Source organism: Mauremys reevesii, linkage group 3 (genome assembly GCF_016161935.1).
Source record: "Mauremys reevesii isolate NIE-2019 linkage group 3, ASM1616193v1, whole genome shotgun sequence".
Lineage (NCBI taxonomy): Eukaryota > Metazoa > Chordata > Testudines > Geoemydidae > Mauremys > Mauremys reevesii.
In genome coordinates, this window is record NC_052625.1 from 39,150,739 (window position 1) to 39,173,559 (window position 22,821).

Below are 22,821 nucleotides of genomic sequence, written 5' to 3' on the forward strand. Positions count from 1 at the left end.
TTGTTTTAAAATGCATTGAGCTCCTTGAATGAAACTTGCTGTAGAAGTGCACAATAAACATTATTATTAAGCATTCACTTGCTTAGATTTATGCAAAGTTAGTTAAACCTTATTTGTGAAAATCATTCTTTCTAACAAAATTACTTAATATTCTTATTGCACACAGTCATATACAGAATTATATGGCAAAATATAGAAGTGGGTCTAAACTAAACTTTTCTTATGTGCGTTAGTGTCTTAGTGTTTAATAATACATTCATGGTGGAATAGCTGATGATATATACAAAACCCTAATATTTTAAAAAAATATTTTTGGTGCATTGAGGTCCTGATTCAGGAAGGCACCTAAGCATGTTGTTGTCTTTTAAGCATGTTAGTAGTCCCATAGACTTCAGTGAGGCTACTTGTGAACTTAAAGTTGAGTTCAGGCTTTGTTCTTTGCTAACTTGGGCTCTAGATTAGTTATCTTAATAGGTGGTCTGATCTCTCCTCCTCTCTCCTCCCCGGGTAGTGAGTATTTGCAGCTCCCGCTGAGTTTAATGGTAGATAATGGTGACTTCTGAAATGCTAACTTTTGGCATATTTCCTTAAAAATTTTTGGTGTAAATTCTTTGGCTTCCTAGATTACCTATTTTAAGATAAAAATACGTATAATTAAGTGTATGTCTGTTGAATAAGTGAACATACAAACTGTTAATGGACTCTGGGAAAGCCACCCACACCCATCATTATCACAAATTTTCTCATGCTACTTTGTTTTTCCCAGCTTTTTTGGTGTCTGTTTCTGATTACACTGAGGCCTGGGCTCCACTGGGGGGTGGGGGAAAGGGTCGATCCAAGTTACGCAACTTCAGCTATGTGAATAATGTAGCTGAAGTCGACGTACTTAGATCTACTTACTGTGGTGGCTTCACTATGGTGAGTTGACTGCTGCCACTCCCCCGTTGACTCTGCCTGCGCCTCTTGCCGAGCTTGAGTACAGGAGTCGATGGAAGAGCACTCGGGGAACTTGACTAGACTCGATAAATCAATCCCCACTGGATCGATTGCTGCCAACCGATCCAGCCAGTAGTGAAGACATACCCTAAGTAGTTATGAAATACGTAGAACAGTAAAAACAGGGTAGCTTTTGTAAATGCAGATTACTGAAAAGTTTAAGGGGTGGCCTATCAGATAATTTCCAAAATTAACCCACTCAAACTCAATAGAAATGATCTGGGAAGTATACTACTATTATAAGCTACTGCTTTTTGTTTATAATAGTCCACCAAATCTAATTTTGGACAGAAATATACATAATTCAGATATTGAAAAATAATAGACTTATATTACATAAACATAAAATAAAGTCTGAAACCCATGACCTTTATTTCAAATATAGGGGAATATTCCTTTTGATCTAATACTATTTTGAAATAACTCAAAATATAAATGACTGGTAAGCCAGAGTATTCAACAGAAATAAGTTACCCAGACATTTGTCAGTCATATTATTTCAGTTGTTTTTGGTTTTCCCACAGGAGTTCCCCCTGCCATTCAATGTTCTGTACGTTGGATAAAGTATAAGACCTTTAAGTGACATACACTTGACAAGGAATGAGAGTTAGTAGTCAAAGAATTTATATCAAGAATAGAAGCAAGTAAAGAAAACAGAAGACAAAGCAGAAGAACCCACAATATTTCCCCTCCCTTTTTTTCTCCCAGCATATTTCGTCTATCCTCAATAAATTCATTATCTCTGTAGCCTTTTGACATATGTCTATTGTTTCCTTAACAAAGTGGCTGAATTCTGGTTTAAGAGATTGGCAGCCTATAATTTTACTATTAAATTTTTTCATCAAGTATTTATAGGACCGAAGTAGACATTTTGTGGGAGCTTGAAGTAGACACTTTAGATGGTTTGTTTGCTATCTGAGTGTGGAAAAATTGTTTGACTCCATTGCGTCTGTTGTGTCCAGATAACTTATATAATTTGTCTTTAAAATTTACGTTGTGACATGTATTTACTCTTCAACGAGGAATATGTTTGGTGTCAAGTTTGGAACAATCAGTTGAATATTTAAAAAAAAAAGTAGCAGCTTTGTAAATGAGAAGGAGCCTCTTTTTAAGAAAACATCAGAAGAGGGCTAATTGCTCTCACCAGTTTTGCATGCATTTTTTGATGGAATGCACTCTGGAGAATAGAGTGCAAGAATTGGTAATTTGTGAAAGTCATTTAGTTGATTTTGCAATCTAATACACTTTATAGTCCCAGCCTGTTAAATGGAAGAGTTGTGTTGCTGGTGAGAGAGTGCCAGGTGACCCACTCTTTGACGTCCTGCTTCCTAGTGAATTTTTTTATTAGTATTTTTTACGTAGGTATATTCTTGATGTACTCATGTCCTGTTATAATGGTCAGTAAGACTGTGTCTTCCCATGTTCACAATCACTGTAGTGATTCAGCAAGGTACTTAAACATGTGCCTAACTTTCAGCACATGACTCATCCCATTGATGCCAGTGGAACTACTCATGTGCTTAAGTTAGTCATGTGCTTAAGCGCTTTGCTGGATCAGGCCTCAGAGTAGCGTATAAATACATAAAGATTTGCCTATCCAAACAGAGTGAAATATAACTGACCTTATTTTAAAACAAATTACTTAGTTGTCAACTGAAGGACATGAGTTCTCTCAATAATCTAAGGTCTTTGATCTTTGAGAGGTGGTGGTGGTCCAATGGATTGCAGTAGGAGTACTATTTTGTTCTTTTGGAATGAAGAATTGGAAAGTGGTATCTTCATTGTTCAACCGGTATTTTTAATTAACAGTCTCTTTGATATGAGACATGATGAAGTAGTTGAATAAAATAAATATATGGGATTTTAAGGAAAAGGTAGCTTCCTAAAGTTACAGCAGAGGAAAAACTAATATTTTCAATTCACTGCTTGGCACAGGATTCTCAATGTCAGCAATGATAACTGGCAAGACTTTGGTCAGCTTTTACTCTGCTTCAGTGTGACAAAATTGAGTAATATCAGAGATACTATGAGCTGTTCGTCTGCAGGCTTAAGAATACACAGCAGCAGTTTATACTGAGTTAATATTTTCAAGATTCATTGCAACCATAAGGACTAAATAACTTTTTTTTTGTTCTGTTTTAAAAAAAAAAAAAAAAAGGATCTTGCAGAATTTAATGGCACTCACCAAGGAAAGCTCCTCTCTCTTCCCAGCAGAGTGGATTTTTTTTATGCTCTCCTCATACACCAGTAATCAGAGTGTACCAAGAAAGTAAAATTCTGTGTTTCCATGAGGCAGACAATGAGGGGAAAAACATGCAGGACCTGGACTAGTCTGTGAGAATGGAGCATAAGAAGTAATTTCAACTACAGTTAAGTTACATGTGGTATTTCACAAAAAGACTACTGTAGGGTTTACTTGCCATGAGGAATCAGATTTTTCAAATGTTAGGTGTTAAAAATGTGCATGTAATTTCAGACTAATTTGAACTTGCAGTTGTACATGTGATTGTAATGGTCTTTTGTGTTCCATATGTATGTTAAAAATTGCCTCAGGGTTACTAATTCTGCCCAGCTCCATAGAGGCACTCTCCCATAGACTTCACAGAAAAGCAGAGACAGGATCATAGCCCAAGTGTATGTCAAGATATAGTCATTATCCAAAGGATGAGGTCAGGAGCAGAGAACAAAAAGGGAACTAGCAGAGAAGAAAATTCAGATATCCAAGATCCAACACTGCATCTTTCTACCATTGCTTACATATCAGAAGAACTTGGTCCCATTCAGCTACTGGTCCACTGTTTCTATATGGGAGCAAAAGTGACCTCTGCTTCCCACTGAGAAGGGTTAAGGAGGGAGGCGCTAAGAAGAGAGAGTGAGTGTTTGTGGAGGAACAGAGTATGGTGGAATATGCAGGAAAAGAGAATAATCTGTTCTGGGGGTGAGAGGGAATGGGACGGGAAAAGAAAATATAAAGATGATTTAAAGAATAGGAAATACAAGCTTTGTCATTTTGCTTGTTTGGGTTTTTCTTGTTTTAAGATTTTTTTCAAAGAAAAGGAATTGAAGGAAAAGGAGAGAATGAAATAGGAAGGGTGAAGGGGAGGGAAATTTTAGGATGTGTGAATTTGTTCTCTACCTGATGGACACAAAAGAACATGATACATTTCTTCTAATCACATTGGTCATTTTATGAAATAACATTTAATAAAGCTAACATTTACGGGGGCAATACAATGGTAGTTGTGGTTTCAAATTTTAAAATGCTATCTGCATCCTCAAAGAAAGAACTTGGTAGAAACTGCCATTGAGTACTGGATGGCAAATATATGTTGCCAATTAAAATATTGTGTGAAAGTGCGCTTAACATCAAAAGTAAAAGCAGTATGGTTTTGTATTGTATTTAATTTCAAGCTAGCGTTATAAAGAAAAGATATTGGATAATTCTTTTCAAATAAGTATAATAGATCTTAGAACTGTTAGAATGTGAAATAAGACACTAAATTGCAAAAAAAACAAAAACAAACCAACAACATTGTTTACTAAAAGGAAGATTGTTTGACTTTGCCCCCTGTTAAGTCACCACATAAATCTTATAACACTTTTATTAATCTCTGCTTGTTCTGTCTCCATAAAGTCTCTTAAATTGCAAGTGGTGTAAAGTTAATTATGTCTAATAAGAATGATGTAGCTTATGAAATACCCAAGTAAAAAATATTCCAAGTGTTGTTTTTTTAAAAGAGCTCTTCCATGGTGTATTAAACTGTGATAGCTAAGAGGCTATAAAATTTAAATTAATTTCTTTTTTATATTTGAGATATTGGCACCTTTCAATAAAAGTGCTTTAAGTAAATATTGTCCTGATGTGAGTTCTAAATATACCAGACCTTTTGACTGAGAAATATACTTCCTGAAGCAAAGCACTTAAGTCAAGCTCATAGAAATGACATTTTTTTGCACTCACTACAGAAAAGTTCTATAGATTTTAATGGGATACTAGCTCAATTTGATAACCAAGACATTATTTTTATGTTGGTGGTTGTTTAGTGTGCTAAGGATGGTGATGTGGATATAATCTTGTCTTAAATCACAGTTCATCTTTTAATATAAAACCCCAAAGTAGTGAAGAGTATGGTTCTTGTTAGGTTTGGACACATCATTAAATTGTGTCGTATGTAATGGTCTGTAAAAATCAAGCTGTTCTAGGGCTTACTAATAAAGTTCAGTGACCCTATGTGCTTACAATTTGATTTGACTATTTTATATGCCTTTCTCAAGTGTTCAGTGCACTGCTTAGAAATCACTTACACTCTCAGCTGGGTCTGAGATTGTTTTTAAAGGGGGCTATATACTGTAACTGTTATAAAGCTACTTTTGTATCATGACATCTACAGTGTGTTCTACCATATTGCAAAGGCACAAGCTATGAGTAGTTCTGAAGTCTATTTGTAAAGTTGCATTTGATGGATCAAGGTCAATAATTTATTTATCCAACAATGAACATGGCTAACTATCTCAAATATTTTAGTTTCTTCATTTTAATGGGAGCTCTTCAGGTGATTCATTTACAAAACAAACCAACCAACTTCGGCAAACAAGTGATGTGCATGAGACAAATTATTCAGGGGGTGGGGGAGAAGTTAGCTATGTTTGCTAATATTAACTTTTTTAGAAATAGTAGGGTATCTGCCAAGTGTTTTTAAGAAAAGCTACAGATGGGGCCATAGAGGGAGAAAAAACAGGGACATGACAACTTTATTTAATACATTGAGTTAGTTATTTGGAGGGACACAGTGTGGTGTGAGGGAGATAAGTATTTTGTTTAGTTAAAGAAAGGGAGTATTGCTGTGAATAACTTTTAGTTATTTTTTAGTTCATGTCATATTCTGGTAGTTGAATGATGGCTTAATTAGTGTGGTAGTCATTTGTTGATACTTTTCATGATATGGAATGGCTTTTATTCTGCTTATGATAGGATTTATACAGTAATGGCCTGGCTCTTTCCTGTCTGACGTATCTTCTCTCTCTCTATGCCCCACTGCTGCAGCTATGGTCAGCAGAGGCACTTCAGCTGGAATCCCATAGTTATAAAAGATGTTGGCAGGGCATTCTCTGTGAGTGCTACAAGAATCAGGAACTTACTGCTCCTCTTAGTCTGAAATATCCTGTATTTTATGACTTTTGGGGCATGCAGCAAAACATATATTTGATAAGATTTTTTTGAGAGCTGGAGGTATACTTCCTGAAATGACGACAGTTTGGAAATGAGTTGTTTTTGTGGCTGGCTGGCTGAGAGAATTCTCTTTTGAATATTTATTTTACTGCTGGTTAGGATTTGTTGTAGTATTCATTATGTGTTAGGGTGCCCAGAGTCTTGTATAGGTGTCTTTATTATTTAAATCAAAACAAATATTTTATTTAATTCTTAACTGAGCGCATACACACTCTGGATTTAAAGAACACTTACATCTTTTTGGCCCAAATTTTAGGCTTTGTTTAAAAAAAGTTTTTAAAAGTGTACTTGGTTTTTATGTCACATAATTGTCTTTCTTGGGTTGCATAAATGATTGTGTCCTAATAAGTAAAGTGTTGATGTATGAGACAGAATAGATTCCAACTTACTCAGCCTTAGCTAGGTTGGGTCTGCAGGAATACAAAGGATCTTACTCTGAATACACCAAAAAACAAAACAAAAAAACCTTACAAGTAAGATGCCATTTTTATACAGTCACTATTTAAAACTAGTGTCTTTGATAATAATTACTCCTAATTCAAAACTATACTTTTCTCTTGGTCCAGTTCAAAGCCTGCTAGGCAGTGTAAAGTATATTAGTTGGCAGATAATCATAACTATAACTTTTTTTTAGTTCCTTCTTGAGGAGTGGAAATGTGTATTTCCCCCCCTCAAATATGGCTAATCATTTATTATACATCTATATTCAGTTTGTTTTCAGTTCATTACTGTTTGTTCCCTTTTAATATACACATAGCTAGAAATGTTAAATGCTTCAGTTTTTTTAACCTAGTATATCCTGTACATTACCAATTCATCTGGAACTTGGCATGACATGAAAATAGGCAAGAAATATCACGTCTCTGACCTGTGGCTGAAATGCCTTGCTTCAAAAATCTGGTGGTAGAGCATATGTATACTCTGCCACACAACAACCTGTTAAAAGAACAGTGGAGCAGCAGCTCTGTGGAAAAGATAATGTGATCGTTTAATTAAATTGTACCATAATGCATACATAGAAGAAGGCCAAATTGAGGTTTCACAGGCAACCTTAATTCTGGCATTTCCTAGCTTTTGAGTGTGAAATTGAAAAATGTTATTTTCAGATAGATTCTTTGTGTAATTTCCTACATTTTAAAAAAGCAAACTGAAAAAAACAGATTCCATCATGTGACAACATACTGATACCCACATGGGTCAGCAGCAGTGTTGGGAATCTTTAGATTCACTGCACAGACCTTTGGCACTTGAACTAATAGAGTAACTGATAGAAGTAAAAATAGGAGTACTTGTGGCACCTTAGAGACTAACACATTTATTGTAGCATAAGCTTTAGATTGTCCTCCTCCATGAACGAACACTAGAAGGGATGGGACACTGTGCCAGAGGGTTTCACAGATGTTTGCTTGATAGTAGAGGAATGGTGAAACTCAAGAATCTTGTATTGGGGGTAGCCATGTTAGTCTGTAGCCACGAAAACAACAAGGAGTGCCACCAGACTTCTTGTTGTTTTCAGGAATCTTGGGTTCCATTCCCACTCTAGAGAGGAGTGTTCTCGGCTGGTCACAGACTCTTCTGCCCATTCCTCCAAACATGACCCAAGCTATCTTTGGATCAGTCCAGTCTCTTTCCCACCTCTGGCTCCTTGTTCCTGTCTCTCACTTCTCAGGTTTCTCATTCCAATCCCAGTCTCCTTGCCCAACCAGGCCTGCTCTCACCCTTTGCCAATATTTTATACAAAACGTATTTCATTGGACATCATTCCGCAAATAGAATTTTAGAATGTCTGTGTTCCTAAAATTCCTCAGCTAAGTGAGCTACTGCCATCTCCTTTGGTATTTAATAAGAGACAAGAGCCACAGTGGGCAAACAGGAATCAAGGAGCATTTTCCAGAAGTCCCTAAAAGTGAGGCCAACAGCAAAACCTTGCCACCTCATTATACTTGTGTAAGCAGTAGTACAGTTTTTGTTTTTAGGATTTTCCAAGTATCTTTGAAGATGGTAGCTTGGTATAATTTTTTTCTTGTCTACTATATCATTATATTTTATGGTTGGAATATTTATATATGTGCTCTGTTTTTTCATACTGTCTCTTCTGTTCCCTTGAAGTGTTCCTCTGTCAGTCCAGAGCCACTTCTGCCTAAATCTTGCCAATTCCTATATGGAGAGAAGTATATACAAATTTCTCTTTTGTAGGCACTAGCTTTGGCCTTTTAAAATCCAGGGCTGGAATTTAAATGCCAGTTTTGCTGCCTCCAGCAGCAAACTAACACCTTCAATCGTTTTTCTCGCTTTGAATATTTTTCTTGGGTTCCTCCTTTTTCTGCTGCCTTCACTCCTGGGTCCCATTCCACACCTGTGGGACCCAGTTTCTGGTCAGCAGTTTCTTCTTCTCCATATTAATTCATAGTCAGTGGTGGAATTCTTCAGTGAGCTGCAGCAGCAGTTGTGTATTGTCTGTTACCAGCTACAAGCATTTCCCAGCTAAAGAGTGACAAACCCTACTCAAACCAATCTGCGGAGTCTCCAGATACAGTGGTCAATTTGTTTGATCATTCTCCCCAATATAGCTTAGTATGCTTCCACTAGCATTCTTTCCGCCTGCATTGATCTCCCATTCCTTGAAACAGCGGTGCTCAGTAGGGCTCCAAACTGTATCCCAGACCCCATCAGGTTCCCTCCTGTTGTTGGAACAAATTTTCAACCTGCCAGGTGCAGCAATGCTGAGTCTTTGGTGGGACAGCACTGTTCTCCAAGGTCAACAGAAAGCAGAAGATGCATGAGCTGTTCCCCTCCCCCTCTCCCCACCCCCATCCTGTATCTCAGCCTTCTGAGGAGACCTACCAGCCCCTCACACTCTCTTTGTGAAAGCCTTACTCACCTATCTGATCTCCTTTGAGACTTCTGTGGCCTTCTTCAGTGGGTTCAAGAAAATTGCAACATTGATCCAAGAAATCTCTTTTCAGAAGAAGGTGAAATTGCATTCTCATGTTCTTCTCCTTTCCACAAAAAGCACAATTCTTAGGAAGATAAGACAAGGCCTAGTGCACCAGGCTACTGCTATGGAGACAGATAATGTAGGCATACCCCAAAAAGGAATTCCTTCCAACTAAAGAAATCTGAAGAGAAACTGTCCTTTCCTATACCAGAACATTGGGAAATATTCATGGATTTCTTGTAGTTATGCGCAGAGTGCAAGTGATCAGCATACCTTGTATAAGGTCTAGAAGGACGGTTATCCAGTTTGCCTTGATACACAAGCTGTCCTCTTAATAGCAAAGCTTTTAAAAGGATAATCTTGCTAAAAGCACTATCTTTCACATACACTGAGCAGTCTCTTAAGAGATGACAAGGCTTTCTGGATTTGACCTAAAATTCACTATGACCTGTTTACATCTAGGGTACATCTCTCTCCTTTATTCCAACAAGTCTCCACCCTGTTCAGATGCAAAAAAAGGAAAACCAAACCCCTCTATACCATCCACAAGGGGCTTTTATTCTCCCTGTGTTTTGTTTATGGTAATTTGCGTATACCTGATAATAGATGCAAGTGGTATGACCTTGCCTTGTAGCAGCTCTGACTTTTCATATGAGCAGTCCTTAAGGTAAATTAACAGATAAACCAAAGATGTTCTATTTTCTGAAAAGAATTCATGTAACATAGCATACATACACAGCAATTCAAAAAATTTCAGATTGCCAAATGTTTTAGTAAAGTATATCTGGTTATTTTGGAAATGCATTCTGTTTACAGAGCCCTTACTGCAACAGGCCTCAATTCTGACTGGGCATACCTACCGTCATACGAATAATGTTGCTTATGTACAATGGGGAAATAAGATTTTTTTATTTTGAAATTTAAATCTTTTTCCATACTAAAGTAATAGAACTTGGATTTTATTTTACTGTTTGCAGCTGATTGTTTAACTAATAATTAGGACTTTTTTTGTTTTAAACCAGAAATTATGGAGAAGTCGGGTGAGGAAGGAATGCCTGATCTTGCTCATGTAATGCGCATTTTATCTGCAGAGAATATCCCAAATTTACCACCTGGGGGTGGTCTAGCGGGCAAGTAAGTACAGTGCTGGAACAATTTCTGGCTTTTAGTAATTATAATTTTGACTACAAATACAAGTACAACATGTTCCTTCATTAACTTAAGACTTGATTATCTTTAGTAGAGAAGATGTACAAACTTAAGTTACTAAAACATTTAACATTCTTCAGTTTTTCATATATTAAACTAGTTCACTGTCTGCACTACAGAAAATACAGGTAATACTTTGTATTCTCCCACTACCAGCCCCCAACTCCATCCAATAGGGAAAAAATAAAGACTATTTTGATACATAACATATTGGTTTACCATCCCATACAATTACATTTAAAGATATAAAATTTGACATATTTGGATTTTTAGTTCTTTATATTTGTTAACTATCTATAGAAAGTGATAAAATCGAAAATTGAGCAAAAATCTGAGAGGAGAGGAGGGCTGGGAAATTCAGAAGAGGAAAAGGTTGGTTGCATACAAACCTAAGCCTTGAAAAATCCTTCTTTGCCATTAACTGAACTCTTTATATGCAGGGTATACAAACAGAAGTTTAGACATGAAATATCTCTTCATTTGGTAGGATGTTCAAATGTATATGGCATTTCGCTGCTATATTACAGGGGTTTTTTTGGTTTTTTTTCTTCATTTTTAGGCGTAATATTATAGAAGCTGTGTATAACAGGCTGAATCCACACAGAGAGAATGATGGGGTAAGTTTTACTTTGGGGCCTTAGACTTCACTAATAATGAGGAAACCATAATACTTCAATGCAGGTGGGGTACAGAACAAAATTTAAGTAACCTGTATTTAAGTATGTATGTGTTTAAATATTTGATATATATTTGCATGTACATCATTGTTCAAGAACTTTATTGTTAAAGGGACAGTGATGTTGTGTGTGATACCCAATTCTGAAGAATTAATTTTTAATATAAATGGCTGCTTCTGCTTTTCATTCAAGACCATGGAGCCACAATATGGGGACTTACTTTAGGAGCTGTTGGTAGTTTAAATGTACTCTGGCTTTGAAGTAAGTAATGAGATTGTAATTTTGTTACGTGTCCTGTACTTGAAAATCTAGTGTCAAATTCTGTGTCCTTGTAAGAATCATATTCATGTAGAAAATTTCTGTTGAGTGTGCACTAAGTGAAAAGGGTCTTGGTAGTGATACTGGCTACACTTTTTTAGCATGTTGCACATATGATTCCAGTGAAGGTTAGTGTATTTCAGTTTTGAAGATCTTTTGTGAAATGGCTTAGAACTAGTATAATTTACACTTGAATGAAAGTAACAAGTTCTTTGTTCATTCCTGATTTAATTTTTTTAATGAATTATTTACACCTATCTGTTCAACTCCTGAACACGTGAGCTTTCAAATCTTTAAACATTCAGTTAGACAAAAAAAAAGTTCAACACTATGAAATATAGTGGGTTGCTATAACTGTTTAAATTACTACATCACTGGATTGAGTAAGGAATCAATGTGAAATTTATAATTTACACTTTTTTAACATCCGTTTTACAAAGTAATTGTAACAGCCATTCCATGTCAGTCAGCTCCATAGTGACAGATTGGTTTAGAGACTTGTATAGGAGACTAAAACAATTTTTTGACTTGTTTAGATAGCCTTTTAAAAGTTACTGATAATTTCTCATTGCTTAGCGAAATTACCCATAGGGTTCAGTCCCTAAGCTAATTTGTAAAGCTACTACCCTGTTCTCTAAGTGGTCCCCAGGAACCATGCATGCTGAGATGCCTAAAAAAAATTCAGTCAACAAGTGAAGGCTCTGGTGAGAGGGTGGGTAGGGATGTCAGATTTTATTTATTTATTTTAACTACTTTGAAATTATTCTGAATCTAGTTGTGCATATAACTAGCCTCTGTAATTATATGATCTTATTGTTATCACTGTCTTTCTCGCCTCACTCCATCTACTTCCCTTCTGTTGGCTGTTAGCTTCATATGTTGTGTTGTCTTAAGAGTGCATGTGCAATTGCAGTGTTGACAGCTGTATGCCAGCAATAAAGTTACTTTAAAACTTTCTAGTGTAGATGTGGCCTTAGATTGCAAGCTCTTCAAGGCAGGAACTGTCTTTCTATGTGTCTTTATAGAGACTAGCACAGTTGGGGGCCTTGATTCTGATTTGGGCTTTTGTGTACTATCACAATACAGATAAATAGCTAATGGTTTCATTGTCATGTCTGTCTTTTTAAAAATTAAAATTTGTAGTTTATATTATATTTTTTTGTCTTAGATCATAAAGGTTAGAGTTAAATTTTACATCCTTAACCCCTTCAAACTGTGCCACAGTTCCTCCCCAAATAAACCAGCATGCTTCCAAGTGTCTCAGCTGTCTTCATATCCTCAAACATCTGCTGTTTCCTTAGTAACTCTGCATCCTCCCAACCCACCATGACTCCTAACAGTTGGAATACTATATTTTTGTCTCTGCCTCAGTGTCTTTTTACCCATTTCCAAAAATGGAAATGCTTAGGATTAGTTAAAGCACCCAATTCAGAACATTTGCAATGAAAAAAAAAATCTGGTTTCTCTGTCAGATAATTATAAATGCCTGCTGGTGCTGCAGCATATTTGTGACAAAGAAAGACTTTCAAAGGAAAACACAAAGGACCAAATTGTTATAATTTGTGTAGCTCCACAAAGGCAAAAACCAGAGTAAACAAATATGTTAAGCATTCTCTCAGCTACTGATGAATCTCAGGAAATGTCTTGGACCTGCTTCATCAGTTCTTAAATATTATCTATTTGTATTTTATTAAACTAATTGTTTAATTCTTACACAAATGCAGGTCTGGTGGGCATAGTAAAAACAAAGGGAGGGCACGCTTACTATTAAAGGTTATATTTACACTGAATACTGTATTATCCCAAAACTGTGGACAATACAGTGCAATGCACTTTTTGAGCTATATAAATATAGTGTTCTTTTCTGCTAGAATTGAATAAAATCCCTATATTAAGGGAAATCTCTGTGATCTTTGAGTATTGGAGGACCAAGAGGTCACTTAGACCTGGGACTGCAGTTTAATGCATCAGCCACACTAGGTAAAGGATCGAGTTTCATTCTCTGATAGGAGTATCTACTTCATTTGGCAACAGCATTATTTCCCTTCTCTATCCTTGTCTCATATGTCCCAGAAGGACTTGAAGGGAGGAGAAAATTCAGTGCTGCCATTGGACAACAGAGCTGACACCTCTTTATAGTACCCCAGTAGATGAAAGGTACTTTCCTTTCTCTATAAGAGAGGCTGAGCATAGTAGTTCATGTGCTGTGCTGAACCTGATAGTCTAGGTCAGTGTTTCGCAACCTTTTTGTTACCAGGGACTGGCTTACTGCCTTACTAAACTGTGTCAGGCAGGGACCAACTCTGGTCCATGGACCGGTCCTTGAGAAACACTGCTCTAGGTCACTGCTAAACTCGCCCCCCCAACCCCCCTCCCCAGCCCCTGGACTTTCCTTCAGTCTCCTGAGCTTGATGCTTAGAGAAAAAAACTGAAGAAGGAATAATTCCATTATTACTTAAAATGCTTCTGTTCTTCTCTGTTTTGTGATAGCATAACTGGAGTGCCCCTACAAACCTGCATTCAAGCAGATACCAAAGGAAAGGGCTGGATACATACAACACACCCAGTTGGTGGTGGCTTGTAAATGTGTTTCAAAATGAAATATCACAATGCTCCTAGTATACGTGATGTTATAGCAAAAGCAGAGCTTTATATTAAAAATTATGGGCCAGATCCACAGCTAGTATTAATTTGCACAGTCTGGAGCTGCACTGATTTTTACGTTGCTGAGAGTCTGACCCTATTTTGGTGAACTGTATTCTTACATAGACTAAGAAGAATGTTTACTTCTGTTTAATATTTTTCTATATGCAATATTGCTGTAACAATCTTTGAAACTCCTTACTTATGACAACATTCAGAAATCTTCAATCATTCATTTAGTGATGCGTAATATATTTATCAACATTCCTTATAATTAATTTATACAGTATTGATAAAGTCATTATATATAGATATGATTTGCACTGCATATTTTTAATGTACAGTCAACAAAATATATGGTGTGGGATAAAACCTGAACTGATGAAATTATAAAGTAAAAGGTATTTATATGAATTTTTGCATTTGAGCAGATGTCTAGGTTGTAACAATATACTGTAGTGTGAACAGCTTAAATAAAAAAAGTAATCTTCATTTGATGACAAATGAACTTTATAGCTTGATGAATCAAGAATTTTCAGAAAATATCTTTTATAAATTATTTTTTTCAGAATACAAATGTTTTTATATTTTTCACAGCTATAAAGGCTTTTATTTAAATTGTAGTCAAGCTCAAGAATTTTGTCCTCGGGTCTAGTGCACTTTCTTGTGGTAACTATTTAATTTCTCAGATATATTTCTGTTAAATAATAACTTAAGAGCAAATCCTTAACACAATGCACAGCCTATATATCAGGGGTCGGCAGCCTTTCAGAAGTGGCGTGCCGAGTCTTCATTTATTCACTCTAATTTAAGGTTTTGCGTGCCAGTAATACATTTTAACATTTTAGAAGGTCTCTTTCTAAGTCTATAATATATAACTAAACTGTTGTTGTATATAAAGTAAATAAGGTTTTTAAAATGTTTAAGAAGCTTCATTTAAAATTAAATTAAAATGCAGAGCCCCCCAGACTGGTGGCCAGGACCCGGGCAGCGTGAGTGCCACTGAAAATCAGCTCGTGTGCTGCCTTTGGCACCGGTGCCATAGGTTGCCTAACCCTGCTAAATATGCTTACACTGTACTGGAAGAGATCTGTGGAGGAAGGAATCCTCCCTATAATGTTGCAGCGTTGTTTTGTGGATGGTATTGGAGCCTCCGAGATGCTGTAGTCACTGGACTCCTGTGCACTCTTACTTGATGTGGAGTGGAGTAGTTGGGACCCTGGCTTATCTGGGGATTGGTCCTGCTTTGAGCAGGGGGTTGGACTAGGTGACCTCCTGAGGTCCCTTCCAACCCTGATATTCTATGATTCTATGATCACTGATCCCTAGGGGCATGCTTGGTTACCAGGAACCCTTGTGTAGCACTCTTTACGTAGTAATTTCACCATTTCTGTTGTAGACAAGGATCTCCATAGATAGGAAGGTGGAGAGAAGATCTGCTCCTTAATAGCACTATAAATGTATGTGGTGCTGTACAGTAATCCGTGCCCAACATGTAATAGACCCTTGCACCAAAAGGTTTGCAATCTAAACGAATAGCATAATGCATTTTTGCTAACTTGCATTTGATTTTCTTAATGTTGTAGCTGAAGGATTTAAAATGGAAACAACTTACAAAAATTATTTTAAGAGGGTTACAATACTACCAGAAAAAATCATTAGAGGCTAGCTAAAATGTAATAGGAAGAGTTATTTTATTAATTAAAAAAAAAGGTTGGATTGTTCTCAGATATTAGGGGTTTTTTGTTTGCTTTTTTAAGTGGCTGTATTTTCAGTAGTTCTTTATACTTACACTGTGTACTGATTAGAGACCAGTCTACAGTAGGTTGATGTAGCTACAGCATTCTGGGGTGTGAAAAAGCCACACCTGAGTGCCATAGTTATCCCTGGTGTAGATGCAGCTAGATTGATTGAAGAATGCGTCTGTCAGCCTACCTTACCATCACTTGGGTAGGTGGTATTCCTAATGAAAAAACCTCTTCCATCACTGTAGGCTTCATTTACACTATGGGGTTATACTAATATAGCTATTGCACTGTAGCTGTGTTACTATAGTCCCTTGTTGTAGCCATGGCTTGAGACATTGCAGCTCCCTTGAATGTAGAAATCTGAACTGTCAGTACTAGCCACCTTGGAAAAGTGTTTCAAATTTCATAGGACAGGAAACCTCAGTGGAGTTTCAAATATTAACATTTTATGTTCTCTGAAATAAAGAAATTTTACAGTTTTATATTCAATAACAAATTTTGAAAATGACACCCACACTTTAAAACCAAGTTATTCTGATTATTGGAATTGAAGGTTAGAGAAAAGAGATGTTATGGCAGCCAATATTTTCATGACCCCCTTAAAATTAGATATTGTTTGACATTTGTAAGGTTAGGATTCCAAGTTTTCAGATAGCTTACAATGTTGGTTACAACTCTGAAAGATCTCAAGAATAGGGGCCACTAAAATCAGATCAGAAATGAAGGGAAAGCATAAATGGCAATCAGGATGATTTGCCTATAATGTCTTTTGTAGTGAGAATCACCAGCCTTCCAGTGATATCTAGCTACTATTTCTAGCATGATCATTAGTGAGGCATCAATAATTAAAATATCTTCTGGTCCCTCAAAGCAACAGAGCTGTTTTGGCACTGATCCAGAACTTAAAATAGCCAGTTTGGACCTCACAGCCATGCAACTTTTTCTCTGGTCAAAAGCACACTAATCACCATCGCACAGACTAACAAGAGAGTTTTTTGGTTTGCTTTACCCATTTGATTGAAGTAGTTTACAATGCTGCTGCAGCTTATGGGGGGGGGGGGAGATTCCTTCCCACATCATAGGCCACAATTCAAGATGGGTGCCTAAATTTAGGTTGTTGGATTTGGCTTTAGCTAGATATTCTGGATATTCATTTTCCTGACAGCAGCTTGGGAAGAAAAATTGCTAGATCATTGGAGTTTTTGTGAAACAGTATCTTTGTGATGCTGATTGGCAATAGCTTGTCCCTCTACCTGCTGCATTGTACACATGAAGAAAATCAGATTTCAAGTGTTAATACTTATCAGTTAAGTGAATTCTGATACTACAGTATACATTATTGGCAGTAAACATTTTTTAATTAAGCTGTTCACATAGGGTGTATATTGCTACTAAATCAGTAGTACTTTACATTTTAAAATATTAACTCAATAGTTAGTGTAAATTTAAATGGCCAAGTTCTTCACTCTTTGGCTTCCACTGAAGTCAATGACTGCCAGATATCTATGTGCATCAAAGGACATAGTTTGAACTAAGTTCTTTGTGCCTCACATAAAGTAGATTGAAATGTTTGTCAATACTGGAAGTCTTAATAGAAACAATTTAAATACAAGGCATTTTCTTAAATGCCCATTCTAAAATAAACAAACGTGAATCAAATAATTTAATTTTAGGATGCATGTTGCTAACTTAAGGTATTTTTATATATGCATAGGAGGGCATAAAGCTCAGATCTTTTCCTCAATCAGAAATGACTTTTTATATAATGTATTTTAAAGTATATGTATCATTCTAAAATATCCTAGTTTAACTACTGATTTTGGGGTCTTGAATCTTAAAAAAAGGACCCTGGCGAACCTGAGGAAAGTGGAACACAGGGGAAATTGGTGGAAGCTCTCAGGCAAATGAGAATTAATCATAGGGGCAACTACCGCCACCTTCTGGAGGAGATGCTGACTAGTTACAGGCTAGCTAAAATACAGGGAGAAGAGTGCACTGCTGAACCAGCTACAGCATCTACTTCTGATAATCTTGCTGGACCCAGTGACCCAGTGGCAGACACCCAAACAGAATCTGAGAATCATCTTGCTGAAATGCAGAGCTCTAATGAAGATTCAGGGAGAAATGAGATGAGTGATAAACAGGTGTAATGTCTTTGTGTTGCACATAGCCGATTTGATAGCTTGACCTAGCTGTTCTAATGTATTCATATGTCAGCACATTGTTGCATCAGTTCTAGAAAGTTAGTTTGTTTGTACCTACATTTATATGTACAGACTTTTTATATGAAAAGTCATCCTTTTTTGAGTAATTTAAAAGTTACTATTTACTGTAGTTTGGATTAATAAACAAAATGTAATTAAATTTTATATTATGTGTAGCAGGAAGCAGGACATCTACATTACTGGTAGTTGGTAGTCTTAAGGTTTTACTTTTTTAAAACCCTGTGACACCGGTGATAGGAATTTTTGACAGATGCAAAGCAAGTTTTTCTTTGTGTTGTAAGCGCATTCCTAGTGAATGCTGAATTTTAATACTTTACATTACATATATTAATTGGCATCTTAATCAAATACACCTTTTGTTCAAATTTCTGAATTGAATTATTTCACAGCATACTATCCTACATATTGCATGTTTGTTTGAATTGTATATAGTTCACATTATCATAGTTACAAAAATAATTTTTCACTTGTTTTAGGATTTATGCCACTCTTTTTTTCCTCCATGTATGGTCCTTTCAATTTAGACTGTATCCTCTGTTCAGTGTGAATATCTTACTTATTTTCTCGAGAACTGTATCCTTCACTATTCCATAGGTTATAGCATAATGTATATCAGACAATAATATGTACTGAGAATTAGTGTTTAGTGTGAAGCTCTAAAAATTTGTTTAAATCCAAATAAAAAATATGATGTGGAATAATATCTGTATGCATATTGACTTTATTTAAGTAATTTTGTTGATATTATGCTACCTCAAGCTTTTTGGAAGTTCATTTGAAATACCAATTATCTAGTCATGGTTTGGAAATATTTGTAGCTACTGTTAATAACACAACAAGGATCATGACACTGTTTATTAAACTAGCTATTCCTACAAATATTCTGGGAGTTTTTATTATAACTGTAATCTGTGTTCTAGCAATATTTCATAGTTTTAAATTAAACACTACAATAAAATTGAGGCAAACATGCTGTTGTATTTTAGGTTATATTCTACATTTTGTGTTATATTCCTCTTCATTTTGTGTACACACATGCACATACACACTTTCAAGTAGATTAGTGTATTACTATGTTACTGTGAATCTAACTGCCTGTAGTTTATTTCTGAAATGCCATTGTCAAAAGTATGCCATTGTCAGCAGTGACAAAGGTATTTTGTCACAGTTTCTATTATATTTTGGTTGCAGTTGAAGCACTTGCACAAAATTATAGCTTTTATCATCCAACAAAGATATAAATAAAAGTTCACTACCTCAGTGAGTAAGATCCTGTGAGAACCTCTTGCTAAATTCTCTTTCAAGAGTTCAGAAATCTTCCTTAGCATTTCACAGATTTTTATGTTTGTTTTTTTTTTTTAAGTAATGGTTAGCTGATGGATTGATGGACTAATACACTGGGTGATTTGTTTAGGTTTTTATTTATATTCATTGCAGTGCATTATTTTTATTGCATTAATATGTTCTGTAAGAGAAAAGCATAGCTAAGCTTTTAATTGGTAGTCATGCTGCTTCCAGAGTAATTACAGAGATTCTGTGGACAGAGATATACATGGAAAAAGCGATTTTGTGTATGTGTGTAAATTAGTATAGAAAACGTGGCCATTCCTTTCATTTTTTACTTGCTCATGTTACACTTTATTATGTTGTTAGAATTCAATTAATTATGGATGTAGTTTTTTGTATTGGTTAGTATTAATATTTTTCCTCTTCTTTTCCTGTAGGGTGCTGGAGATCTAGAAGATCCGTGGTAGCCTTACAAATCTACTAAAATGCTTTTGATTCTGAAAAAAGTGGGGGAAAAAACTTATTCAGTTTTCTTCAATACAAGGGGAAAATTCTGGTGGATTTCCAACATTTTGTGAAATGGGCAGAAAGATATTAGAGTTTTCCATCACTTGTTTATTTTTGTGTTTTCTGATATTGCCACTCTTAGCATTGCCTGTATTACAGTATCTTTACCAGCCTCAGGCATACTGACTCCATCTTTGTTGAACTTTTAGCCCTAAAAAAACAAGGAAAAAGTGATTCAGCAAATCAATATATGTACCTGAGGTGCATGGGATTGTAGTTGTACTCTGAAGATACATTATGGTTTAACAAAACTTAACATATAAGCATGAAAGAGTACAAATAATTGTATGAGACGTTACTTATTTCACTTTACCAAGTTGGAAGGCTTTTGCAGCTCTGTGGCTTGGAAGTAATTTCAGTTGGGCAATATGCTATAGGATTTGTATTTTTTTTTTTTAATTTTCCAGTTTTACCTGTATTACCAGACTGTTAGGTTTCCCTACAGTGTCCAAATTGTGATACATTGCCTACTGCTTGCTTGATGATAAATGTATTTGGCAATAATAGAAGAAGATTTTAGGCATCTAAAACCAATAAGAATTTTACGCACGCGTACAACACATCCTTAAACTCTTGCTAGAAAAAAAACCTTTTAAAACCAAACTGATTAATTTATGGTTAGATGTAACTTAATTTGACATTTCACTCACTGCTGCAGGTTTTTTTAAAAATGCTGAAAATTTGCCTTTATTATAATGTAAAATGTGATTTTTGTTCTACATGTGGTTTTCTATAGTTTCCTCTAATTTTTCAGCTTAAGATACAGACAGAAGTCTTGTGTAATATGGATATAATTTTTAATTGTTTGCATTATTTTCAAAGCTCAAATTTATCACTTTGAGATTACTATAAATACAGTTAAAATTATCTATTTTAAATCTAAGAAAATATTAGAGATATTTTCATGGGTTCAATGACCTTTCATTTTATAAGCAATGGGCATGGTACAGAGTGGCTGTCATGTAAGGTACTTGAAGATTCTTAGTTTAATTCTATTTTTGCAATAACTTTGATTTTTTTTCTGAATTCTTTTGAGTTGTGCATGTATTGAGTCCAGTAGATGCTAAAAACAGAGAAAAGTAAAGTATTTATCTAAAAAAAAAAAAAAAAAAAGCTATTGGGGAGGGGAAACAATGAATGTATCCATCTGTACATGCTTTACATGCTGTGGATGCCTTGTAAACATTTTCCTATTTGTTTAAACTGTGTTTCAGCGAGGATGTAATTGCCCTTGTGTGTAGTTTAAGCTAATGACAGTCATCAACTGGTTTTGTGTGAAATGGAATTCATGCTATTTTTCTGTAACTTTATCCCCATGCTGAGTCTGTAAAAACACACACACACACTCTCTCTCTCTCTCTCTCTCTCTCTCTCTCTCTCACTGGTGCCTATGGGCAGCTTTCCCAATCATTTTGATTCATTGTGTATCTGATTTTTTTGTTTAGAGAGGATTATTGCCACAATATATTTTATTTATTCATTAGATTTTAGCCTTGTAAGTTAAATTGTTCTAAATGACGATGTTAACAGATTTTTGTCCCTTTGCTGGGTTTTTGGGTTGTTAAAAGATTGAGAATGAAGAATGCAAAATGGTTTATTGTTCAGACTGTCCGCTCTGGTCCAACCCTGTACTGATAGTACCTTCCCAGTATGATATTGTGATGTTTCATACAATACAGTGAACATAACCAACTTGTTATCTTCAATAAAGGATTGCTAAAACAGTGTGATACACTGCTATTTTGTGCAGAAGGGATTTATGCTGAAAAGATAGAAAGTTAGATTATCTTTGCTTTTGTGTAATTTTAAATATTCACTTTTGTTTTTGCTGTATTGACAAGGCCAAGACTTCAGGATTTGGTCCTTTGGTGACATACAAAACCAAAAATCTCCGAATAGGCACATCTGTCACAGAATGGTACAAACAATGGGATGAATTTGGCCTTGTAACTGCCATCAACCTTTCACCTTAGTTTAGTTGTAATTTATCCATTATTCTAGAGGTTGGAAAATGTGAAATCAAGTCTGATAAGAACTTCAGATGGAATTAAAATAAAAGTGATCAGGATCTGAATTTTAGCCATAAATTCATGGAAGATCCCCAGCTGCATCTGCAAAAATAAAATTGAGACAAACGGTCTAAGTGTAACAGCTTGACAATCTCAGACAGGGGTGGCTCTATGTATTTTGCCGCTCCAAGCATGGCAGTCAGGCAGCTTTCGGTGGCATGCCTGCAGGAGGTCCGCCGGTCCCGTGCCTTAAGTGTACCCACTGCCGAATTGCCGCCGAAACCACAGGACCAGCAGACCTCCTGCAGGCATGCCACCGAAGGCAGCCTGACTGCCGCCCTCATAGCGACCGTCAGGCTGCCCCCCGCAGCTTGCCGCACGCGCTTGGAGCGCTGGTGTCTGGAGTCGCCCCTGTCTCAGGGTAAATCTGCAACTTCCAATAGTGGCTTTATACTTTCTGGTAAAGTACTAGGTAGCAGTTACTCTCTAGCAAAGATGTTACTGGTAAATAGTAATTAATTTTGGCCCCTATTAAATGTTTACACTGTAGTGGAATGTTGTGGGAGAGGGTTAGAATAACAAGTTGACAATTTTGTTACTTCAGATACAAAACTTGTTGTAATTCCATGGATGAAGTTTTAGTTTGGAATACAGATACCTGCATCTCATCATTGTCCAAATCAGAAGCCATTTTATCTGATGCCAGATTTGGCCCATTTTTGCAGACTTCCAGCTGTCACACAAATCAGGGCCATTTTTCTCAGAAGAGATCTTAATTCTTTCCAGCAGTTTCCCAGGTTGAGAGTCTAAAACAGGCATTTCACATAAGTTTCAAATCCTGAACTTAGTCAGGAAAAAGTGCAGTCATAATGTTCATGAATGGCTCTTAGCAGAACCCGAATACTGAGCCAGAAAACATTTAGTTGCTTTTATAAGCTTTGTTTTATTTTATTTTGGTCAGATCTGTTTGTAGA

At 36.0% G+C, this 22,821-nt stretch overlaps 1 protein-coding gene across 6 annotated transcripts in view; it reads left to right on the plus strand.

Moving 5' to 3' along the window:
• The window catches only part of PPM1B (protein phosphatase, Mg2+/Mn2+ dependent 1B), a 110,595-nt gene extending 89,030 nt beyond the window's left edge, over positions 1-21,565 (plus strand). For 4 of the 6 annotated variants that reach the window (XM_039530956.1, XM_039530955.1, XM_039530958.1 and 1 more), the window contains exons 5-7: positions 10,187-10,298; positions 10,933-10,990; positions 17,604-19,573. In XM_039530956.1, the coding sequence (XP_039386890.1) occupies positions 10,187-10,298; positions 10,933-10,990; positions 17,604-17,909 (476 nt within the window). In that variant the 3' untranslated portion in view covers positions 17,910-19,573. Of the gene's footprint in view, positions 1-1,520; positions 1,744-10,186; positions 10,299-10,932; positions 10,991-17,603; positions 19,574-19,708 lie in introns of those variants that run through there. The other 2 variants (XM_039530960.1, XM_039530961.1) reach the window with 2 other exon arrangements.
• Positions 21,566-22,821: the final 1,256 nt, after the last annotated feature.